The sequence below is a fragment of the Canis lupus genome, chromosome 17, assembly GCF_003254725.2.
Source record: "Canis lupus dingo isolate Sandy chromosome 17, ASM325472v2, whole genome shotgun sequence".
NCBI classification, from domain to species: domain Eukaryota; kingdom Metazoa; phylum Chordata; class Mammalia; order Carnivora; family Canidae; genus Canis; species Canis lupus.
The window spans coordinates 51,106,673-51,130,794 of NC_064259.1; the positions used below are offsets into that span (position 1 = coordinate 51,106,673).

A 24,122-nucleotide genomic window follows, 5' to 3' on the forward strand; every position below is an offset into this window, starting at 1 on the left:
GAATAGCAGAGTCTGCCACAGGCACAGAGTCAGAACAGTGGGCAGAGGAGTGAGTGTGAGGTGTGGACAGGGAGACACAAATGCAGACGATGCTTTCTAGAACTTTGAGAAGGGAGGAGAGAGACCATCACTGCAAGGAGACATGGAGGGCAGGAAGGGTATTGTGACTCTGCACTAAATATTTCTGGACTTCCTCGTCAAAATGGACTTCGTGAATGGTACCAACAGTCATGAAGACAGAAAATCGAGATTTATCCCACTTGGCATGTATCTCCTATGGCACCCCACCCCAATCCCAGCCCTAGCCAATCAATCCCCTGGGCCTCTCAAGTCTAATTTTCAGTATCTCTGGAATCCACTATCTCTATGCCAGAGTTTCTCAACAGGAGCAGGAACAGCATTCTGGACTAGATAATTATTTTGGGGAGATAGGGGCTGTTCTGTGCACTGAAGGATGTTTAGCAGCTGCTGGATGCCAGTAGCACCCTCACCCCACCCCAAATCAACCTCCAGCCAGGACAATCTAAGACATCTCCAGGAGCTGCCAAATATGCCTCGAGGGGTACAACTGCCCCTGGTTGAGAACTCGGTGCCCACATGGAAATTCTTATAGATCTTTGAACTGGTTTCCGGCTATGGCCAGTCTTCACACCCTCTGTTCCCTCTATTTTCTTTTCCACTCTCTGCCCTTGACCCTGTAACCCCTGCTCACCCATCAGCGCAATGTAATTGCCTATCTACCTGTCTTCCTTTCTGACTCAGTGGTGAGGTGTGGGAGGGCAGGAACCATCTCGACAAACCGATGTTTATCTTGATCAACATTGTATCTCTAGAGCCTAGCCCTTTGCCTGGTGCACAGATGGCTACAGACACACACACACATTTCTTTAATGAATGAATGAAGAGCATGAATGAATTAATGAGTGAATGATTCCTGCCCTGCCTTTCAGATCTTCCTTCCCCAGCTGAATATCGAGGGCCACTTCCAGCCTGAACCTTTCCTGAAGAGAGAAGCACTCTCTGAGAGAACCATTCTTGAAAGTATAGTTCACCCAGAAGGGTCCAGGATGTCAGTCCTGTGCCAATCCCCCCAGTCTGCCAATCAGGTGAAACAAGGCAGGGCTTCAGTCTGGGTCCCAGGCCAAGGGAGCAGACTCACAGTGGGAAATAGGAGAAGCCCTCCTGGGAAACAGGAGAGGAGGCGGCCAGCGCAGTGCTCCAGAGTTCCAGCCCCTCGGGCGAGAGAAGCAGAGGCCTCTATTTTGGAAACACAATGTTTTCGTGCTCTTTGCTTTTTCTCTAAGTATGTTCCTGCTGCCCCCGTAGATTAAGCCTGATTCATGCAGGAGACAACTGACTCTGAACTAATGCTAAGCTACAGACCACAAGGAAAAGGTGTGTTTGTGCAGACCAGATCTCGAAGCAGGGTAAGGAAGCAGAGCTAGGGAGTCCAAGAAATCCCAAAATTGTGGGGGATAAGGTCACAGCCAAAGGTCCAGCAGCCCTCCCTGCCTGGAGAGCTTCTGTCCCAACCCTTTCCATGGTGCTCCAACTGTATAAAGTGGACCCTCTGCCTGGGCATGGTCAAAGAAAGCAGAAGGTATAGTAACTGCCCGTCCAAGCAAAGCGAAGCCCGGGAAAGGAGGAGGAGAAGCCTAAGTGGGGAGGGGCGGGGAAGGGGAATGTCTCAGAGAACCAGAACATGATGGGTCTTTAGGCAGACCAGACGCCGAGCCTCAAAACCCACCCACCCTGACCAATCTTGTCAAAGGATAAAGTTTCCCTCAGAACACCAAGCCAGAGATGACTCGCACCCACTCGCACCCCACCCAGCCAGACACCCCACCCTACACGGTCACACCTCATTCAGGTACTACAAGGACACATAAGCCAACATGGCCCTGTGGTTCAAACTGGTTTTTTTACTGAAATATCTATGGGCTGATCCAAAAAGGGTTGGATTGGGGGAGAAAGAAATGATGAAACAGCAATGATCCCAGCACTCGATGGCACCAACTCTTGGTGCATGTGCCAGTCTGTCTGCCCACCCTGGCAGCCTGGTCAGGCCTGAAGGTCTGGAGGAGCTCAGCGAAGGTAGGTGAAGAAGGCAGCCAGGCCTGGGCCAGAGTCCTCAGCTGAAGGGCTTCACCAGCTTCATGGCAGCGTAGTTCTGGAGGGAGGGAAGAGGCAGCAACACATGATGACAGCCTCCGGGGTGGGGGGGGGGGGGGCAAGAGGTGGGAAAGGTGGCTCACCTACTCAACCACCTGCCCACACCTTACCCTCACCACCCCCTGCACCACACTCAGCTCAACACCCCACCTACTGGGGCTCTCGCCAACCACACAAGCCCACACCCTCCTGAAACTCTGCTTGCACCCTCCCACCTAGGGCCACAGCTGCCTGAATTGCTCTGCCTTCTGCCCACTTCCATGCTCCAACCACCTGCCAAGAAGACTCTGATCACCCAGGTCCTGGTCAGAAGCAGGCATGCCGTGGTCTCTTCCACCAGACAGGTGGCCTGAAGGCATGGCCATAATTCTCGCCACCCCCCTCCCATGGGCCCCACACAGGAACCCACATGGACTCACTGGCCACCACAAGTGCCATCCAGAAAACAGAGAGAGGGTTGCAGGGTGGGGTGTATGGGGGCGACCTACCACGCAGGTCAGCGCTAGAGATGGGTCACCCCTGATTAAGCCCTGCCTGCTGCAGGACTGACAGGAATCTCCCCTCCCCACTCCTCCCCCAAAAAAACCATGAAAACACATACAACACAACACAGGGCTCCTAATTGGGACAGTATGTTCCCCAGCGCCGGCCCGGGAAAGCCAAGTCTGGAAACAAAGCCACCACTCCTTCCCCGCCAGATCGCCTCCTGCCTCCCCACACTGGCCCTGCTCCCGGCTGGCTCTCGTGGGGGGAGCCGGGAGGATCAGACAGGCTGCCCTCCACGTCCCCCTCCCAAGGTAATTTCCAAGAGGGTGGGGAGTTAGGCCGACCAAGGGGCTGCAGCCCTGGCTTTGTTCGGGTCCCTCTCCACCAGACCCCTTGCCCCTAAGGCCTAAAAGCCCGGTGAGGATCTGGGCCCTATTAGGTGACTGGGCAACTGGCTGGAGGGAAGCAGGATGTGCCCAGCTTGTAGTAAAGAGCTACACACAAAAAAGGTCTGCAGCCTCAGGCCTGTGCCGCCCCTCTAGACCTGGACCCTCCCCGGGGATCTGGCCCTCGCGTGCGGCTCCGGCAGAGGGAGGCAAAGTTGGTATTTGCAAGAGGACGATTTCCAGAAGGACTCAAGGAGAGTGATGCCACGGTTGGGGGACAAGACAGGGGAGGGCTCTGACAAGGGCTGTTGTCAAAGTGCTCCTCCGCTCCTGCCCACAGGGACTGAGGCTAAGGCTGCCCAAAAGTAAGGAAGGACAACAGGCTGGCAGTGACCGGAAATCTTCTCTCCCCCCGCCCCGGCCAGGGAGCAGGCCCTCCTTCCCTGGGTCCCTGAAGGCCTGGCCTGCCACCCAGCTGGAGCTAGTCACAGAATGGCAGTGATGACACTTGGGACCTGCCCCTGCCCTCCCCTCAGCTCTTCAGGAGAAGGCTAGCTTGAGATGCAGCACCCCCAGGGAAGGTAAAAGAACTCCCCTGACCCCAGTCCTAGTCACAGCAGGTCCAAGCAGTGCTAGCCCAGCCCCTCCCCATGTGGCTAGGAGAGCCTCGTCCAGGTCACCCAGGAGGTCACTGGCAACACTGGAGCCTCGCCAACATCTCTCCAGGCACAGAGCCCCATCCTACATAGCGGGGCAAACCTCCGTGTGTCCAAGGCAGGCTCCCTCCAACAGACCCAGGGCCAGTCCAGCACCCTGCGTCTCTGACCAGCAGCCTGGGACCGCCGCTGCTGCTCCTCAGACCACCTCCTTGCAGAGTGAGGGTCTGAGCCAGCTCTCCTCTGCCTAAACTCCCCTGGCCCGAGCCTCAGGATGGAGCCCCATCCCTCCTTCACTGGCTTCGCTGTGTCTCCCCAAGAACCACACTCCCTGGCAGCACAGAGCTCGTCACCTTCTCCCTCAACCCCACCACACACGCTGTGCTTAAGGAAGTCCTCACCTGAACTGAGTGGCAGCCAGATATACCCAGAATGAGAGGAGGGAAGCCTGAGGACAGGCCAGCGAGGGGAGCCATGCCTCCCTGGCTCAGCAACCCAGGCCTGCCCAAATCGGGGGAGATACTGAGGCAGAGTCTGAGCCTGAGTCCGGATCCACAGCTGCCACATTGCACATGCCCTTCCATGGCCCCAGATTGGTGATTTTGTGACTTTGGTCTTCCTTGGTTTCAAGAGGCCCCCGCCAAACTGCACATGTTTCAGGTCCCTACCACCTGGACCCTCCCCTAGACCACAGCCATAGCTAGCCAACTGCCTGTGACTCTTCCCAGAACACATTTCAGCAGGGCACTCCAGGTGACCACAGGCAGCTTGGAGGGCCTGGCCTGCAGCTGGACACATCAGCCATTCCGGCTCAAGACCCTCCTTTGTCACTTATGGCCCAGAGAGTAGCTGGGGCCTGGACAGATGGTACCCCTGCTATTCCTCACAGTCCATGATATTAGGGACTGAAGGGGATGGCTTTGTGGTTTTAACTGTCTTCCTGGTAGGAGATGCATGCTGTTCATATAAGGCCCCGCCAGCCACAGTGGGAGAGAGCTCTCCATCCTCCCTGTCCTCTGGAGGATTCACAAAGCAAAGAGCACTCAGACAAGTAATTGTCAATCCCAGAGCAGACTGCCTGCTGTGGGGACGGCACCCTTGGCCAGCAGCCTGGTGCTGATAGGGACAGAGGCCTGCAATGGCTGGAACCGAGGACCAGAACTGTGCTGATTGCTGTGCAGACCTGAGCCAGTCCCTTCCATCACTGGGTGTCTGTTTCTTTGCCATTAGAATCAGGGTGACATGGGGTTGATCATGCCATTCTCTCTACTTTTTTTTTTTATCAATTTGACATTTAAATATGAAAAAGTTTTGTAAAAAAATGTAAAGAACATTAAAAATCAGGAATCAGCCTGGGAACACTTCACACTCTGAGGTTCCAGAGACACAGTGGGGTGGGGAGCTGGAGCATCTTTGGGGCTCCCTGATGATCTGTGAGGGCAGGGAAGCACAGACAGGAAACAAAGGTGAGGTCCTGCTACTCCTCTCTGGGAGGAGCCCAGCGGAGCTGGTGGTATAGCAGCCCTTGGTAGACTGGCCCCACAGCTCCTTGCCAGGTGTCAGCTGGCTTCCTACCCCGATCACCAACGTGCCCTGGAGAGAGGCTCCTGGGCCTGCCCACACCTTCCCCCATACCCACCCCACCGCAAGAGGCAGGACACACTCAATCAAGGTCCTCAGGCAGACAGTGAGACCCTATCCCAGCACTAGGGCCTCCCTTCCTCTGGACATCAACAGGTGCCATTCTTATGAACAGAAGGTTTTTCACCTCAGCCCTGCCATCCATACCTACCCTTCCCTTCCAGACCCACTTCAACATAATCCATCAAGAAAGTTCCCCTGCCCACTGCCCACCCCTGCCCAAGGGGCCTCACCTTCTGCCAATGTTGATGACAGAGTCTAGGGGCTTGCCTAGCACAGCTATGTCTCCCCATTGAAGGCAAAAACTCAGTTTCTCCCACTGGACGAAGAGAAGGACTTTGCCCCAAGGGCAGGACTTTGTCTCTCCCAGATTGGGGACTCCCCAGAGTGGGGGCTCTGTCTCCCTCATCAGACCAGAGGATCCTCCAAGACAGTGTCTGGGCCTCCCCCTCAGGCCTACTCACCGGGAAAGCATAGATGAAGATGCCTAAGAATAGTAGCAGGATGAAGAGAATGATGAAGAGGATAATGGCACATCGGAACCGCCGCCACAGGATGAACTTCATAGTCTTGTATGGAGAGGTGAACCAGAGGAAGGAGGTGTCAGGGCGCCTGGAAGTGAGACCCCAGAGGTCAGCGAGGCATCCCCTACCTGGGCTGCCTTCTCCAAACCCTGCTCCCAAACCACCCTGGCCTTCCACAGTTGGCCCCCAGGACCAGCCCAGCCTCAGTGCCCCAGTACTTTCCCTCTCCATTCCCCTGTCCTCTGAGCCTTTGCTCCAGTGGGAGCCTTGTCCATGCTGCCTCCTCTTCTTGGCATCACCCAGCCCTAGGCACCCTCCGAGACCCAGCTCTCAGCCACCAGCTCCTCTCCCTGACCCAGAACTTAATTCCCAGCTAGAGATGTGGGAGCTGGGCAGAGCTTCAAGGGGCTGGCACATTAGGTGAGTGACAGCCCCCTGAGCCCCAGCTGAGCCAAAGCACCCACCTACATGCACATGGCTGGTCCATGATCAGGGAAGGATGATGGGAAGTGAACCCAGAAAACTGGCTTTCTCCCACTCACAGCCAAGAACCTTGAAACCTTCCCTAGGTCACCTGCCAACTCCGAGAGCATGCAGGATGTTGTGTCTCAACAATGGCTGTTGTAACATCAGAGTGCACATCACTGGGTGTCCTGGGCTCTCTTGCCTTTCACCCAGATCCCAAAAGCCTTGGGCAGGGATGCCTCTCACAGCTCTGCCAGCCCCACAGCACTAGGGAATCACCATGATAAATGGCCCATCTGTGCCAAGTCTGACCTGAGCCAGCCTGTGGGGTGGCCAGATGCAGCTCTCACCGCTGCCCCCACAGCCATCCTCCCGGCCCTAGTAACTGCCCTCAAGGCCTCTACATCCATTGGATTGGTCTATATCCGTTAGCAGCCTATGAGGTAGGGAAGACAGGGATTCAGAGATGGGAAAATGAAGGCTGGAAGGCTGTTTGAAAGCCACAGTGACACCACAGGTGAGCCCCGGAAGGCAGCCGGGCCAAGGCAAAAACCTTGATTGGGCTCCAGAGAGAATCAGAGCAGGTGTGAGAATTTCAGCTTCCCTTTCCAGGTGGAATGACCTTATTTAACTTTGCTAACATTGTTTCTTCATCTGTAAAATGGAGATAATAACCACCCATCAGGGAGGTTCCATACCACTGCATACATTTACCACATGACCACATGCTCGGCACACAACCAATACCTACCCAGCAGCCCCTGCTTCTCATATTAGCTGAAGAGCATTTCCTGAAAGGATGCCTGTCCCCTGATCCTAACTTCTCATATGACTGTGGACAAGTCACATCCCCCCTGAGTCATTTGGACCTTGTGACTTCTGCATGACTATGCGGTGGCTGCCTCCTAAACCATCCCTCCTGGCCCCTGGGCATCAGGGATCAAGGACTGGGCACTAACCTTGGGTCCTCGAGCTTGGGGTTCATGTTGGGTTCATCCCGGCCCTGGCCAGCAGGCCGCTCCTCATGCTCACTCTCTGCTACGATCTCCAAGGTCATTTCCAGCTTGCCCTGAAGGGACAGAGGGGACCTGGTCAGGTGCACAAAGGCTCTGTGTCATGGCTTGGAGAGGAATCCGGCCAGAACAGACATAAGAGCCACTTTATTTATTTGTTTGTTTGTTTTAAGATATAGGGTTACTCTGATCACAAAAGCACTACTGAAGGGCACCTGGGGGGCTCCATGGGGGAGTGTCTGCCTTCAGCTCAGGGCATGATCCCAGAGTCTTGGGATCGAGTCCCACATCGGGACTTCTCCCTCTGCCTATATCTCTGCCTCTCTCTGTGTCTCTCATGAATAAAATCTTAAACAAAAAAAAAAGCACTACTGCTCCTTGTAGAACATTTAGAAACTACAGCAATGTATAAGGAGAAAATCAGCCCTACTTACACTATGTGGAGACCAGCACCATTCATATTTTTATGTACCAGAGCTATTTTCCTCTGCAAGTATATGCAATATCTCCCTTTGTATATATCGTACCAGAGCTTGCTTCTTTCACTTAGAAATATGTTTCACTATATAATCATATATTCTTTAAAGCTTGTTTTTTAATGGCTGTAAAACATTCTATGGGATGGTTGACCATAATTTATTTAGTAAACTACTTATTTTGGTTCATTTAGGTTGTTTCCAACTCTTTGATGTTATAAATAATGCTGCAAAAAAACACCCCAGAGCCTACACTTTTAATTGTGTCTGTTTATTTCTTTAGGGGAAATTTTGAAAAGTGGGATGACAGCATCCAAGGGCATAAATATTGTTAAATCCCTGGCTATATATTACCAAATTGCTTCCCTAAATGGTAAAACCATTAGCCCTCCCAGCAGAGGTAAATGAGGGGCTTGCCTCTGTGTCTTCACCAGCAATGAGCATTGAGGGGTGTTTTTTTCTTTAATGTCTAATTTAATAGGCAAAAATGTTTTCACATTTAAAATTATTCCTTTAATTACTAGGAGGAATGAAACTTTTTAAATGTTTAATGGCCATTTCTACTTCTTTTGTGTATTATCTTTGCTGGTTGTTCTTTTGAGGTGCTAGTCTTCTTAATAAGTGTTATAATTCCTTCTACAACAAGGGTATTTTATTTCAGGTCCACTTTAGGGGTTGGCCATCTGCCTGCACTTTCTCAGTAAACCTTCAGGGATTCACTTCCTCTCCAGAGGAAGGACAATCCTCCCCAGTGCCATGGCACCCCTGAGCAGACCTCTGGGTGAGGAGAGTAGTACAAGGATGGTCCTTGGAAGGATCCTGCTCCAGTGGGAGAAACACTCCCCCAGTCCTCCATGGAGAGCCCGGGCCAGAGGGGAGCTGGAGAGGAGCCGAGGAGGAGCCGAAGACACAATCCCCAGAGGCCAAGGAGCAGAGTATAAATTAAACAATGTCCACAGGAGTTAAGAGTATCTTTCCATTTAAATAGGCTTCCTGGGATGCAAACCTCAAGTTGCTGAAGGCTGGGAACTAGAAGAGAACCATGACAGCGCCTTGGAAGACAGGAGAGGCAGGGTAGGAGAGAGGGAGAGCGCCCAGTACGTGCCCAGTAATCCCTACAGAAGAAGCCAGTCGGCTGCCTGCACCAGGCTAGAGGGAGCCCACTTACTGCCAGGATCTTCCTCTCGCCCTCTTCTGCTACGCAGGGCCACCAGCCCTTAACTGTTTTCTGTTCAAAAAGGGACACAAACCACTCCGGGTGGAAAGTGTCATCCAGCTGGTCCAAGGAGCACTTCTCAGCTGTCTTGGCAGGCTTGGGCATGTGGTTGAGATCCAACTGCAAGGAGCCTGCAGCAGAGAGGGGTTCTTTGGCAGAGGGTTTCTCAATCACTGCCAGCCTGGGGCTATCCCGGGGCTGGGCAGTTTCAGGAAAAACTATCACGTCCTCTGCTTGGATCCATGGGCTTAGCCACAGGTCAGATCCCACAAACTCTCCACTTCCCCACCCACTGCCTCTCACTGCACATACACAGCTGGGCATCCAACTCCTCATGCATCCATATGCTCAGTTATCTACCCTTACTGGTTCACCCTTCACGAAGCTTCCTGCATGTTCAACTTCAGCTTACGTTGTACAAATCCATTCATTCACCCATTGTCTACATCCATCCATCCATTTTTTTAAATTGCTTTTATTGTGGTAAAATATATATAACATAAAATTTGTCACTTTATCCATTTTTAAATGTATAATTGGGTGGCATTAATTACATTCACACAATCATCATGCAATCAAGCACCACTACCTATTTCCAAAACATTTTCATCCTCCCAAACAGAAAATCTGTCCCCATTAAGCAATGACTCCCCATACCCCTTCCTTTCAGTCCCTGAGATACTCTAATCTCCTTTCTGTATGAATTTGCCTATTTGAGATATTTCATGTAGGCGGGATCCTAAAATATTTCTCCTTTTGTGTCTGGATTATTTCATATTGCATGCTTTCCAGTTTCATCCATGTTGAAGTATGTATTAGTGCTTCATTCCTTTTTATAGTGGAATGATGGTCCATGGTACAGACCACATTCTGTCTGTCGATGGTTGTTTCTACCTTTTGACTATTGTGAATCATGCTACTCTGAACACTGGCATGCAAGTGTCTCAGCCTCAGTTTTCAATTCTTTGGGGTATGAGAATAGAATTGCTAGGTCATATGGTAATTTCTGTGTTTGGTTTTTCAAGGTCCTGCCAAACTGTTTTCCACAGCAGCAGTACCAATTTCTCTACATCCTCTCCAACACTTGTTGTTTTCCATTTTCTGTTTTTGCTTTTTTAGAGTCATCTAGGAGATGTGAAGTGGTATCTCACTGTGTTTCATCCACCCATTTTTCCATCTGCCTGCCTAGTTCTCCAAGCAGCCATCTTTCTATACCGTTTATCTACTCGTCCATTTTATCAATCATCTCCCTATATAGCTCCATCTTTTTGGTTGAACCATATGAAAATGGTATTCAACTATCTTTGACCTATAAAAACAGCAATTTCATGTGGTTTCACCTAATCCAATCACAACAACATGATGAAGTCAATGGGACTGGAGCATAAACTGCTGAAGGGATTAAGTGAGAAAGATAAATCTAAAAAATGTTTTCTGAGGCCAAATTAAAGAAATTCTTGAATACCATGCAAAAGAGATTAGATTTTTTCAGTGTGGAATGCTCAGTTACTGTAAGTATCCACCGATGGGTTTTCTTTCTTTCCACTTATCCACTTATCCCTCCACCTACCCATCCACTGTGGTCTAACTAACCCCATCCCTCCACAGCTGCCATTTGTTGAGCACTACATCTATCCATTGATCAGGCTGTTATTCTGTCCATCCATTCATTCAATTCTGTATGAGCATTCATCTATCTATCCCCCTGCCATGTCTCTCCATCCCTCAAATGTAGATGAATGTGGGATGCCTGGGTGGCTCAGTGATTGAACATCTGCCTTCAGCTCAGGGCGTGAACCCGGGGTCCTGGGATCAAATCCCACTTTGGGATCCTTGCATGGAGCCTGCTTCTCCCTCTGCCTGTGTCTCTCTGCCTCTCTCACGAATAAAATATTTTTTAAATGAAAAAGAATGTTTATTTCCCATAGTAAATATAGTCCTAATATAACATTAAGAAAAAATCAAGATATTAAACCATACACGTGTGTGTGTATACACAAAATTATCCCAGTATGAGAAAGGGGAACCCTCTTGCACTGTTGGTGGGTATGTGAACTGGTGCAGCCACTCTGGAAAACTGTGTGGAGGTTCCTCAAAGAGCTAAAAATAGATGTGCCCTATGACCCAGCAATTGCACTGCTGGGGATTTACCCCAAAGATACAGATGCAGTGAAACGCCGGGACACCTGCACCCCGATGTTTATAGCAGCCATGTCCACAATAGCCAAACTGTGGAAGGAGCCTCAGTGTCCATCAAAAGATGAATGGTTAAAGAAGATGTGGTCTATGTATACAATGGAATATTACTCAGCCATTAGAAACGACGAATACCCACCACTTGCTTCGATGTGGATGGAACTGGAGGGTATTATGCTGAGTGAAGTAAGTCAATCGGAGAAGGACAAACATTATATGGTCTCATTCATTTGGGGAATATAAAAAGTAGTGAAAGAGAATAAAGGGGAAAGGAGAAAAAATGAGTGGGAAATATCAGAAAGGGAGACAGAACATGAGAGACTCCTAACTCTGGGAAATGAACAAGGGGTGGTAGAAAGGGAGGTGGGCGGGGGGTGGGGGTGACTGGGAGACGGAGGGGGGCACTTGATGGGATGAGCACTGGGTGTTATTCTATATGTTGGCAAATTGAACACCAATAAAAAATAAACTTAAAAAAATTATCCCAGTATGATCTACATAAAAGACTGTAAGGAAACATTGTATAATCTCTGGATGGCAAGATGACAGATCTTAGCTATTACTTTAATAAATATTTTTAAAAAGCAAAATATGTAATTAGAAACACATGAAGGAGAAAAAAAGAAATCTTATGAAGTTAAAAGTGGTAGTTTTAATGGTTTTATTTTTATTTTTAAAAACAAAAGATGAACCTGTTTTGTTTAATTTTGAACACTATTTTCTCATTCAGTAAAAATGCAGCTTTCTTTGTTTTTCTTTTTAAAATTAATTTTCTGAAGCCTCACCTCATAAAGAAAAGCCTGAGAGAATGATGCCAAAAAAAACTGTTAAGTCTGTAAGCAAAAAAGCCTCCATAAAAAAATTAAAAAGCAGTTGAAGAAAGGGGAAGAATCATTTGTAATGATTCTTGTGTCCTTACTATGTAAAAAGCTCTGAAAATAAAAAATCAAAGATAAACAAAAACATGAAAATAAAATCTCACTAATAGTATGGGTCATAAATATATTTTTAAAGTTCTACCTCACAAGTAAAGAAGAGATGCAAACAAAAATTAAAATGAGGTGTCAAGTAGGCAATGTTTTCAGAAAAGATAACATTGATAACAAAAATTTAGGGAAAATGGCTCCCTTATACAAAAAGGGCACATATGGGGAGTAAAATGTCAGTGTAAAAATCGAATAACAACTGAATAAAATATTTCAAAAGCCACGAGAATGTACAAAGACTCTAAAAACCTACTTACAATTCAGGAAAGGTATGTACAAAGGGTTCAGAGCTGTGTGCCTAAAGGTATCGTTCATAGTGGAGGATCTAAAGATGAGCTGAGTGCCTACCAAGAGAAGATTGGTTAGGCTGAACAGGGCCCAGGGACAGGCAAGACTTAAGTATGATGATGCAAATATAAATGTAAGCAGACAACTACCAACAGATAGGATGTTCTTAAAATATTAAGTTTTCCAAAAAGCTAGGATAGAAAACATATGTGTGATAAAACTCATTCTGCCATATATGTGTGTGTGTGTGTGTATTTATATATATATATCCCATTTATGTATACATGATTATATGTGTGTATAAATACATATACAACATACATGTGGTTGCTTATATATGAAATACATGCTAACATATGAGTGGAGGTTAACTCTGGGTAGTGAAATTTTAATACATAAATAAAAGGAGGCACTGTTGATCTGTATTTTCCAATTTTCTACAGGAATTATGTACTGCAGATAAATCAGTAAAAGAACAAAAGTCCAACTGGATGCCATGATTTTGACAGCCTGAATCTTTTCCAGTGAAGCCCTACAACAACCCTCGGGTCCTCTGAGTGTGTGGGTGACCCGGCAGGGAGTGGCAGGGGCAGGAGAGATGGAAAAGTAGGCAGGCCTCCTCCTCACCCCTGCTGAAGCTGCTCCTTAGCACTCCCCCTGCAGGGGCCCAAGGGCTCAGCAAAGACCAGCTCACCTTTCTGCAATCAAGGGCCACCAAGAAGGGCTCCGTGATGCGTTCAAAGCCACCCTGCTCCCAGTAGCAGTGTGGGCCGACAATTCAGGACTCCTGACTTCCCAGGCTGCCTTTTTCACAAGGTCCACTTTTTTTTTTTTTAATTGAATTAAAACTCCTATAAAATGTACCAATTTAACCATTTTAAAGTGTAAAACTCAGGGGTTTTACACCACTGACCCATTAGTAGTCACTCATTCCCCTCCTGCCAATGCCCAGCAACCACATGGCCACTTTCTCTTTCTGCGTTTGCCTACTGAGGACAATTCATATACACGGAATCACATGCTACAAGTCCTGTCACGACTGGCTTCTTTCACTTAGCATGTTTTCAAGGTTTGTCCAGGTTGTAGCGTGGACCTGTATTTCCTTTCTTTCTGTGGGTAATATCCAACTGTGTGGATAGACCACACTTTCTGGGTAACTCTGGCAAGTTGTGACAGGGCTGTTACTCAAGTCCCACCTCCTGGCCCCTACGACCATCCTCCTCGCCCCATGTCTCACCCTGTCTTTACCACATCCTCCAGCCCAGCACTCCCTGCTCCCAGCTCAGGTTTCTTCCCACCTCTTCCAGACCAGAAGCCTGCCTGGGGGCCCAGAGGATGGAGCCACAACAGCTCATTCACTCATCACTCAGGCACAAGGGCAAAGAGGGTTCCTCACTCGCTGGGCCCAAGCTGCCCCGTCTAGACAGGGGTAGAGGTGGGGGCATCCCGTCAAGGCCAGACATCCAGCTCCTGTTTGCACTGCCTTTGACCTGTGCTCTCCTGCCTTCCTTACCTGACTCCTACCATCCGATGTAGCCCAGCATGCAATGCCACCCCCCATCCCCCTACAGGCCACTATGATCACTTGGGCACTCCTCTGCATTACAGACCTTGCTCAGCACTGGGGAGCAGTGACCCTGAGCTCCCAGAGGACGGAAAGTAGGACTGCTCCTCCTGCCAGCCTTCCCAAGAATAGCACATACACACACACACACACACACACACACACATACACACACACACAAAAGTAGGGGTTCTAGGTCCACTCCCAACATGCAGAAAGGTGCTGACTGGAAACGGTGCTCACCCAGAAAGTCGTCAAAGGAGAACTTGTCATTGTCCCAGATCTGAAATACCACTCGTGCTGGGATTTTGCTCTCAGTCTTGTCCAGCCTCCAGAAAGCATCCTGGCCCAAAGGAAGAAGCAGGGAAGCATGATTAGACAGAAACAGCCCGGAAGGCTGCCTGGAGAAGGCAGTGAATGGGACATCTGTTAGGGACTTGCCAGCGCCAGGTCCAGGTGGGAAGATTGCTAAGATGCCGGTGGACAGTGTTCAAGGACCCATGAAGGAACCACGCAGGCTGGCTTCACATGATGCGGCTCATTTAAGCCGCTCAGTGCCACGGGCAGAGGTTTCATTCCCATATTACAGATGATGAAGCAGAGACTTGGAGAAGTTAAGAATGTGCCCAAGGTCTGACAGCTAATAATAATATTAACCTGCACTTCCTATGTTCTAGCCCTTTACCACTATGAGCTCATTTATCCTTCCAACAACCTATAAGGGAGATGCTGTCCTTACAGCCGAGGAAACCAGAGCAAGGGACCTGCCCCAGTCACACTGCTAGGAAGTGACGAGCCAGGATTCAAAGCCAGGCAGTCAGGTTCCAGAGTCCTGCTTTCACCTCTAAATCTTCCTTTGCTCAAGTGCTCTTGGGGACAGGGTTGGCTGACTGAGAAACTGGTGCCCCCACCCCATCCTAGCTGTCACCAGAAGGACCCCCTGACACACTGCTATAAGGAGCTGACTTAAGGGAACAATAACCCCAGCTCCTCCCTGGCATCCCACCCCATCTTTATCTCCAAGAGCTTGCCTTGGGACAAACCCAAAGACCCCAGGGCTGGGAAGTTCCCTACCCTTCTGCTCTCCCCACCCCACCCCCCTCTGACCACTCAGCCTGGACCAGCAATAATGTGGGCTTCTTCCCCCAGAGGCCTCATTAGAGCAGCTGAAGGATGAAGATAGGCATGCTGAGGCCTGTGTTCAGCCCTGCTCAATCCATATGACTGTCACTGGGTTTTCCCGCTCATGCTTGTTCTCTCGTCTCATTGTAGTTTCTCCTGAGTGAGTGGCAAGGACAGGAACCATTATGACGATCCTGCAGACAGTGGGTGCCAGATCCTGAGTGCCAGGTCACAGCAGGGGCCTGGCCCGAGTCTCAGGAGACAGACTCCATGGGGAGTCAGTGAGAACTCCTGATCCCATAGGGTTTCCCTGCCGCTGAGTGCCCTGTATCCGCGGCCTGGCTGCCTAGCCGGGGCTGTGCCTACTGAGTGGCCATCCCGGGTCATGCAGACCCACAGAGCTCCTGAACCACAAACCAGGCCCTGCAAGGAACAGTCACCTTGCAAAGCACACAACTGCAGCTTGGCCTACTGCCTGATTTGGCGAGGGGCTCGGGCCCCCAGCTGGCCCCCGTCTGGTGCCTCCCCTCTTCCGGGCCCCAGCCCTCCTGCAGGTGCCTCCCTTCTCTGGCGGGGCTTTTATGGCCAGCTTCGCAGGCCCGCCTGCACAGGCCGCCAGCATCCTCCATTCCTCTGGCCGGCCCGGTTTATGGGCTCAGTAATGAGCCAGAGGTTCAAACAGCCCCTGGTGGGAGCAGCTGGGCTGGGGCTCCAGCCTGGGGAATGGCCCTCCAGGTCCCAAGCGCTCATTACGCTCCCGGTCTGGGCCCTTTTACTAGCTGTTTATTTGCAGGGTGGGTGCCTGACTCGCAAGCAGGCCCCAGTGGGTGTGCTGGGCTCCAGGTGGGGAGCCAGGCCGGGGCAACCAGCGGCGGTTCAAAGCGGCCGGATGAAAGGAGACCCTTGTGCTTTACGACAGTCTCGTCTGGTTAATGGGGTCCCCGGAGGGCCTGCCTGCCAGAGGCCCTGAACCCCTCGGCAGAAGGCTGGCTCTGTGGCAGGACTGGGGAGCCCAGGGGCTGTGCTGTACCCCTGCACCATCCCACCCTCAGACTCAGTCCTTTGGCCCAGACCAGCTTATTGGTGCCCCACTATGGACACAGTTCCACCTGCCTCCAAGGCCCCTTCTTCCACAGAACGACCGACTGGCTCTTCCCAGGCCAAGCCATGTCCTCCCTCACTCTTCTGGTTGACTCCAGACTCCAGAGCCTCCTCTTCCACCCTTCCTTTCAGGTACACTCTCCTGGGGCGTGGCACCCCACAGAAATCCATTCCCCCTGCCCTGCCCCTGGGGGGCCTCTCCTGGACTGCCTGACTCCTCTTCCTTCTCTCCACCCCAGCAGCCCTTCTGGGCTTCCAGGTTCTTCCAGGCCTGACCCTCGCCTATGGGCAATGCTACAATGGGTCAGCCCAATTCTCTTCCGCCTTCCCAGTGCCTATCACAGAGAGATCAAACTCCCTTCACTGCCTGAATCAAACCATCTCAAAATCTTAACAAGCAACTTCACCTGGGCCCTCGGCACTTCCAGGTAACCATCCTAGCATCACAATTAGCTCTCTCTCCCTCCCCTTCTTCCTTTCTCTCCCTCTCTGCTCTACCCCCCTTCGCTCCCTCGCTCAGCACAATGACTACTTCCAGCCTTTTCCACTTAAGTCATCTGCCAAAAAGTGCCAGGAGATTCTCCCTCCTCCTACTTTGTAGAGAAAACAGCCTCTGCTCCCCATGCCTCCTTGAGTACATCTCCACCTGTTACAATGAACAGGGTAGCACCGCCTCCCATTGAAGCAGGCCAGTCCGCACCTCTCAGCCTGGTTTCCCATCCATTACCTAGCCCCTTGTTGGGCGTGCGGAGCACCAGACATGGAGGCCCCACTCCCCGGCCCCAGTGCTCCCTCTGCCCACAGCAAAAAGAAGTGTGTGTTTGATCTGGAGCTCTTCCCCAACAAACACCACAACTGCTTTGTTATGGAAACAACTTGTAATAGACAAACACTCTGAGCAAAGACAAACAAGATTCAACCTACAAAGAGACTGGGGCTGTCCTTGACTGCACAGAACCCAAGGCTGTTGCTAAATTCTGCCTTCTGGCAGGCACTGTGCAAGCAATATCCAGGTGAAAGCATTCATTTAACCTTGTTTAACCCTATTTTCTTTGGTTTGATGGTTTCAGAATGTTCACTGGAACACTTTGGTTTCTCTAAAATGCAGATGATCCTGTGTGTCAGGCTGGGCAGGGGTCATGCAGGGAGGATGAAATGAAGAGAGCTAAGACTTCAGCAGTGACCAGGAAGTATGTTCTATATACTTCATGAGTATATAGAGACACCCTTCATGAGACACTCGACCATTCAGGAAAGAAGTCACAGAAGTTTGGTGGCTTGAAGCCTTGTGCCACTTTGGGAAGGAAATCTCATCTAAACACTAGACAGGCATTCACTTTGCCCAATAGAGAGTACCTCGAGGTGGAAGGGTTCTCGGTGGGATGCAGGTGGTCAGAAGCTCCAACAGAGGTGCTCTCCACCTGCAGTCAGCTTGGCTATGAGACCTCTCTGTGCTCTGGGGGCTCTCCCCAAGGGAAGGTGCAGGACCACCCAGAAGGAAGCTGTCTGCCTCAGGATCTGCCTACTGCAGAAGACAAGACTTTACCACCCAGATGAGACCTCAATGAGGAGATGCTGAGGTCCCAGGACCCACCTCCATCCTCCAGTTAATGCATCAGGTCCTCAGGGGCCTGCAGCTTGCAGTGAGCTCAGGGAGGAAAGAAGACAAGGGCTTCTGGCCTGGAAGGCCTGAGCTGCACCCAGGAACTGCCCAGCTTGGACAGTGACCACAGGCACCAGACACAGAAATGTGCATGATGACAAAGCAGGAGGGGCTTAGCTAAGCAACCCCAGTCCCGTGGACAAGCCAATCCATAGGCAAGGCCAGCCTTCCTGGGAAGCTCTCTCTATGGGGTCTCCTCAACTGCCCCTTCGACAGCCATGCTGGGTGTCCTTCGAATGTTCTTCCCACTCTGACCCTGCAGCCCTGCCTGCTGCCTGGTTTGTCTGGAGTAGGGAAGACAGCAGTAGTTTCAGGATCTGGATGGAGTAACATACGCTGTTTGTAGTACTAGTGCAGGTGTGGTTGTAGGGGTAGTGATCCTCATGATGGCAGTAATGATAGAAGTGGCAGAAATGCAGGTGGGGAGACAGGTGACGGGGCACTGGCGATGGTCATCAGGCAGGGGTGGCCGTAGGGACTCCAACGTTGGTGGGGAGTGGGTGCTGGGGAGGGGCAACGCTGCCAGGGCAATGACACCCACAAGAGAAACCCCTGGGACCAGCACCCCTGGGGGTGGGCATGACGCTCACCTTCTTAGAGACGGTGCAGACTTGCTCGGCTGGCAGGTAGTCAAAGGGGAAAATGAACCTCCAGTTAAAGTTGCCTTCACCTCCCAGGGACCGGTAATGCACATCTGTCTTTTGCTTGTGCTCTTCAAAGCCAACCATCCAACTGGACGACATTTTAGAGAACATTTCTAAGTAAGGCTTCCACCACAACATGCATGCCCAACTCAGACAAATGAGGAATTACGGAGGTAAATGAACTTGGTAGAGGGTAAAGCAAAACCCATTCCCCAGAAATCTCCACGAAGCACCAAAATGTGCCGTTAATTTTAAAACATTCTAACATCTCTCTTGAGGGACATCCTCAAACCTTGGAAGTTCAACCCAAAGATTTTTGTAGAAGCAATCCCATGGGAGAAAGTCTCACCAAAGGCAGAGAGCACGCCCACCAGGCCCTCCTTTCTTTCTGGTTCCCCATTCCCTACACAGGAGCTCCCCCTTTCCACCACCCCAGAGGGAGCAGGGCAATACCATGGGACTGGGACAGGTGAGAAGGCAGATGACTCCCTACCCCTTCACATAAATATCACTCATCTTCTCCCCTGTGATGCTGAGGTCGTCCAGGATCACGTCCTTTGTGTTCCAGATGATACAACGCAGGAAAAACCTGTGGAGAAGAATGGCTTAAGTCCACATGGATTTCCCACCAAAAGGACAGCAGTCCTTGACTGAGAAGCCAAAAAGCTGGCTTATCCCACAAGACCCTGATACTTGCCTGGCTGGGCACTTGGCCAGGCCCACACAAAAGCGATGCCCCGTGGCCCAACACCTGGCCCAAGAGTGACCTCCAGGTCCCACCCATGTCTAGCTATAAGCATCCCATCACCCTGCTCAGCTCTAAGCCTATGGCTGGGGTAAGTCACCTTCTGGCTCTCCGCGGGGTGATGTTGAAGGGAGGTCCGGGACGCCCCAGGGCCTTGGGAAATAGGTCGATCCACATCTGCAGCTTCCCCTGGGGAGACAGAACCCCATTCTCTCCTCACCTCTTTCTTTCCACCAACACCTACCAACCAACTGCTCTGTGCCATGTAGGTGGAGCACAGTATGAAGAACACCCAGGCCTGTCTTAGAGAGGCTCACCACCCCAAATAGCAGGTGCTCTACATGGGACTCCAGGCCCAACTGCAGCAGTGAGCGGCTGCCCCACAGGCTGATGATGTGGGCCCCGTGCCGGGGGCCGGGGTGGGGGGAGGTGGGGAACAGGACAGGCTTCTCCGAGATGATGATGTTCATGCTGAGTCTCAGTGTGCCAGATGAAAAAGGAGGGGGGGGGCATTTCCAGCTGAGGCAATGGCACACACAAAGTTTTGGAGGGTCAGAGGACACGGTTTAGTCATAAGAATTTCAGACGATTTCCACAACACGAAACCACTCTACCTGCCAGCCCTCAGCTCCCTCCCTCTCTGCAAGCTAAGTATTATTTTTGTCCCCATCCCACAGAGAAAGAGCAGGGATCGAAGTAACTTTTCCAGGGTACTTAGCTAGAGGACGAAAGCTCATATATCAACACCTGCTGTGCCACTTTGGGATGCTGGCAACCACATACCAAGAAGAGAGCTCAGTTCCAAACAGTAGAGATCATGTCTCCTGCCTGTCTACAAAGGCACTTTCATTGCTACCTCAGCCCTTCTCTGCCTGTAATTTTCTTTCCCCCTCTTCCTCCTCCAAAACCCAGCCTTGAACTCACCTGCCCCAGGAAGCCTCCTGGTCTCAGTCCAGGCCAACTGTCCCTCTGCTTCCCCTCCCCCTACATGGAGGTGCCCTTGGCTATCCTGGCAACTGCTCTCAGTGACAGCTCTGTCATTCTGTCATAGGATCCCAGGCTCCCTGTCTAGATTCCTCTCTGCAGCTCAGCCCCATGCCAGCCACCTAGATGGCACTGACAGATAGTAGGCAAGGGCATCCTGAGGGCAGGCTGAAACAGTGAGGCTTCTGAATGACTCCTGGGAAGCCAGAGGTCAATCCACGGGGATAGAAGCAGTGGCTCAGGCTCACTCCCCAGGTCCTGAGGGCTGCAGGTAGCCAGGGGAGGCCAGCCCAAGGAGTCCCCTCATAGGCCAACAGTGGTCACCACTCAAACTGTGGAAAAACATGTCAAGGAGGGATTGGCCAAATTCTGAGCTCCCCACCTCTTGGATATCCATGTTGTCCTTAGGACAGGGCTAGCCTGGGGTCAGGGCTCAGGGGCCCAAGGGGCAATGTCCTACCTGTTCAATGTCTGGCTGCAGGGGGCTGTAGAGAGGCCGGGACTCCACATGCTCAGGGACCAGGCCCTGCTGCTGGAGGACATGCAAGGCCAGACGCTCTTCCACTGGGCCCAGGTGTGGGTTCGGGACCCGGCCAGCCTCTGCTCCAGTGAGAAGACAAAAAAGTTGTGGGGCTGAGTGAGCAAGGTATGGTAGGGCTGCCTGGAGGCCTCGGGAAGGCCCTAACCCCTACACCCTCACCCCCCAACCAAGACACACTTCTGATCCTCAGGTCTCACTCTCTGCAAGGGAAGCCTCACTGTCCACTGGCTCCAGCTTGAAAATCCAGATACCTCACTGCCACCGTTTCTACCAAGCCTCTTCCATAAAGCTCTTCCTCTTTTCCACCAATACAAATCCTCCCTGCCTACCAAAGCTCATCCCTTCCAGGAAGCCCTCCCCGACTGCTCCAGCAACCTCTCTTCCCAGATCAGCCATCTAAGTGCTTTTAGTACTATGGTGCTGCAGTTCACACAATCTGTTTTATTAGTAGCAAAAGCTAAAACAATAGTAGTCACAGCCAACACTGACAAAGCAGAAACCAGGCACTGCTCTTCATAAATATTAACAGGCTCTATCCTCACAATAACCCTAGAAGGTAACTGCTATTTTTATGCCCATTTTACAGATGACAGAAATGAAGCACAAAGCAGTCACATGGTTGGACAGCAAGGCAGCTGAGATCACACCCTCATCTAGGAAAAGCGAGTGACTATCCGTGAATGCCCTTCCCTTCTGCCTCGTGTTCCAAGTCCAGCTCCTACCTGCCAGGAAGTGGGTCAGGGACTGGTGCTGTGGACATGATGAGGATATACGGGTGTTTCAGACCCAGACGAGCCCAGCCAACCAGCCAGCAGCAAGAACTTAGAGCCCCCACTACAAAAACTTGAACAGGGGGTGGGAGCGTCCATGTGTGTCCAAACACACAAGTAGACACACGGGTATGTGCACTGAGGTGTGCCCATGCTCAAGAGCACAGATTTTCATGTGCATACACACACTCACATATGCACAGTTCATGTATCAAACCTGCCTCTCCCCCCACTTTAACAGGTACCACAAAGGAAGCAGCCCAGCACTGCAGCAGGACAACTGGGCCAGGAATCTGGCTCTGCTCCTAACTGACTGGGTGACTCTAGGCAGGTCGTTAGCCACTCTTGGCCTCAGTGGCCTCATCTGCAAAAATAGGCAGATGTGGGACGTCACCATCAATAGCTTCTGGCTTCCCTGTCTTATGAATCTATGACCATGAGCCCTGGCCCCTGCACTGAAGCTGCTCACAGACTAACAGAAGGAAATGAGACCACCCCTAAAGCAGATGCAGATTCTATAGGAAAAAGAGAAAGGGGGTTAGTTTAAGTCCTCTAATGGAGAGGAGCTGGCTCAGGCATGACCTGGAAGAGTCGGGAAAACAGAATGAGAAGGAGGAGGGGGAGTTGAGGATGGGGGAATCAGAGCCACCATTCCCCTTTTATAACCTCAGCACCAGCTCTGACATCAAACATCTCTGAAACCAGCAGGAAGCAAGGGGCTCCCTAGGCCTGTAAACACCTCTGGGGAGTCTGAGCTGCTCCTGGTAGATAATGTAGGCCTGGGGACACCTCAGACATGCAGGGAGCACGCAGCAGAATTCTCAGCGTGAGGATTGGGCAGATCAGAGGCAGAGGTGGAGGCTGCAGGGCTTCCTGCCTGCCCCCTGGATGCTTTAGGTACAGGACCTATTTGGGGGGAGGCGGGCAGTGGGGAGGTTGGGAGGGCTCAAAAGATACCCTGAAGGCCAGGCTGGCTAGCTAGTGCAATTCAAGTAGAAAACAATCTCAGAGGTAATCTGGACCCCAAATTCCAATTAAAGTCTGGCCACCCAAAGCCAGAAGCAAACTGATCCTATGACCCTGACCTGGCTTTACACTCACCCCTCATCTTGCCTTCAGAAAGGCCCCAACCAGGCCCTGACCCCTTAGGCAGAGGGAGAGCCCACCATGGTTCTGGGGTCACGCACAGCTCACCTATTTCTTCAATGCTGTATTCTTTATCCTGGAACACCACGTGGTCCGTGAGGTACACAGGAGCCTTGAGTCTGCGCTGCTGGCAGAAGAGGTGGAGAAGCTGGGAGGGGCGGAGCTGGTCCCTCCACTGGTTGGGTCCAGAGCTGAGGCCCAAACACAAGGCAAAGAAGAGATGCTGCAGGGCGCCGCCGAGGATAGAGGGGTACACAGGAACCTGTGTCCCCACATGCATAGCCACCCACCCTTCATTTTCACACTGGGTGCCCTCACTCACCATGACGGGAGGACCCACTTCACACACAGAGAAACTGAAGCCCAGAGACAACAGGACTTGTTTAAATACATACTGAGTTAGAACCTCGATATTTCCAATTTCCAGATTTAGAGAATCAGACTCAAATGAGCCCCAAATTGACAGTGGGCTGGGGCTGTCCACGCGTGAATTCACCTGACATGGATCCCCATAAGCTCAACTGGGGCCCATGTGTCCCATTGTCTGTCTCCCTTCTCCTTTCCGTCCTTCCTCATTCTTCCCTCTACAGGGGCTCAGTAGTGTCTTAAGGAGAACTGGATTACGACAACACAATGAAGAGCCAGGTTCTTAGAGTCAGACTAACAGGTTCAAATGCTAATCCCACCACTACAAACTGTGCTATCTCTGGGTCTCAGTCTCCTTATCTGTACCATGGGGACAAAACGCCAGTTGGCTTGAGCGAGAGAAGGCCTATCAAGTGCTAAGCACAGGGCTGTCACACAGTAAGTGCTCAGGATTCGGGTGGCAGAGGAGCAACCAGTCCCCATGCACCTACACACAGTACGTCTGTGGGAGTCCGCAGCGAGCCCCAAACTTGGACAGCAGCCTATCCTCCAGGTCAATGACTGTCTCCCCAATCTTTTCATCTTTGGAGAGGAGGTCATAGTCATAGAGTGTGATCTTCAGGTCCTTCTCCAGAGGCAGAGTGCAGGTCAGCTCGAACATCCTGTAGGGGGCCCAGGGCAGAGGTCAGGATGCTGCAGGCTCCCCAGTGTTGTTGGACACAGTGGGTACTCAAGAGAGGAAGAGCAGGATAAGAGCAGGGGCTTAAAAGCCTTCCTTGGCCCTCTCTTCCCCTTCCAAGAGTGGCCCTGGAGTCCACCATCCTCGGGTCCCCTGTATATCTCAAAATATTACTCCCAGCACTCTACTGGTACTGCACTTTCCTGAGAGTGTGAGTGTGTGTGTATCTGTGCACATACACACATGGGTGTCAGATGTCCCCAGATAATCTGGGCTGAGCATATAGAAGGTA

The 24,122-nt window shown here is 51.3% G+C and overlaps 1 protein-coding gene and 1 long non-coding RNA gene across 28 annotated transcripts in view; one reads left to right on the plus strand and one right to left on the minus strand.

The window, feature by feature from the left end:
• Nucleotides 1-1,902: 1,902 nt before the first annotated feature.
• The window catches only part of DYSF (dysferlin), a 216,353-nt gene continuing 194,133 nt past the window's right edge, over nucleotides 1,903-24,122 (minus strand). For all 27 annotated transcript variants that reach the window (XM_025453527.3, XM_049095371.1, XM_025453520.3 and 24 more), the window contains 11 exons: nucleotides 23,643-23,813; nucleotides 22,834-22,976; nucleotides 20,789-20,928; nucleotides 19,445-19,533; nucleotides 19,093-19,188; nucleotides 18,546-18,687; nucleotides 14,313-14,412; nucleotides 8,988-9,166; nucleotides 7,290-7,399; nucleotides 5,806-5,953; nucleotides 1,903-2,170 (listed from right to left, as the gene is read on the minus strand). In XM_025453527.3, coding sequence (XP_025309312.3) covers nucleotides 2,132-2,170; nucleotides 5,806-5,953; nucleotides 7,290-7,399; nucleotides 8,988-9,166; nucleotides 14,313-14,412; nucleotides 18,546-18,687; nucleotides 19,093-19,188; nucleotides 19,445-19,533; nucleotides 20,789-20,928; nucleotides 22,834-22,976; nucleotides 23,643-23,813 — 1,357 coding nt within the window. In that variant the 3' untranslated portion in view covers nucleotides 1,903-2,131. The remainder of the gene's footprint in view (nucleotides 2,171-5,805; nucleotides 5,954-7,289; nucleotides 7,400-8,987; nucleotides 9,167-14,312; nucleotides 14,413-18,545; nucleotides 18,688-19,092; nucleotides 19,189-19,444; nucleotides 19,534-20,788; nucleotides 20,929-22,833; nucleotides 22,977-23,642; nucleotides 23,814-24,122) is intronic.
• On the plus strand, nucleotides 6,554-10,431 carry LOC118351133 (uncharacterized). Its single transcript, XR_004805992.1, has 3 exons — nucleotides 6,554-6,847; nucleotides 8,808-8,893; nucleotides 10,155-10,431. It is a non-coding gene; the product is annotated as an uncharacterized LOC118351133 (long non-coding RNA).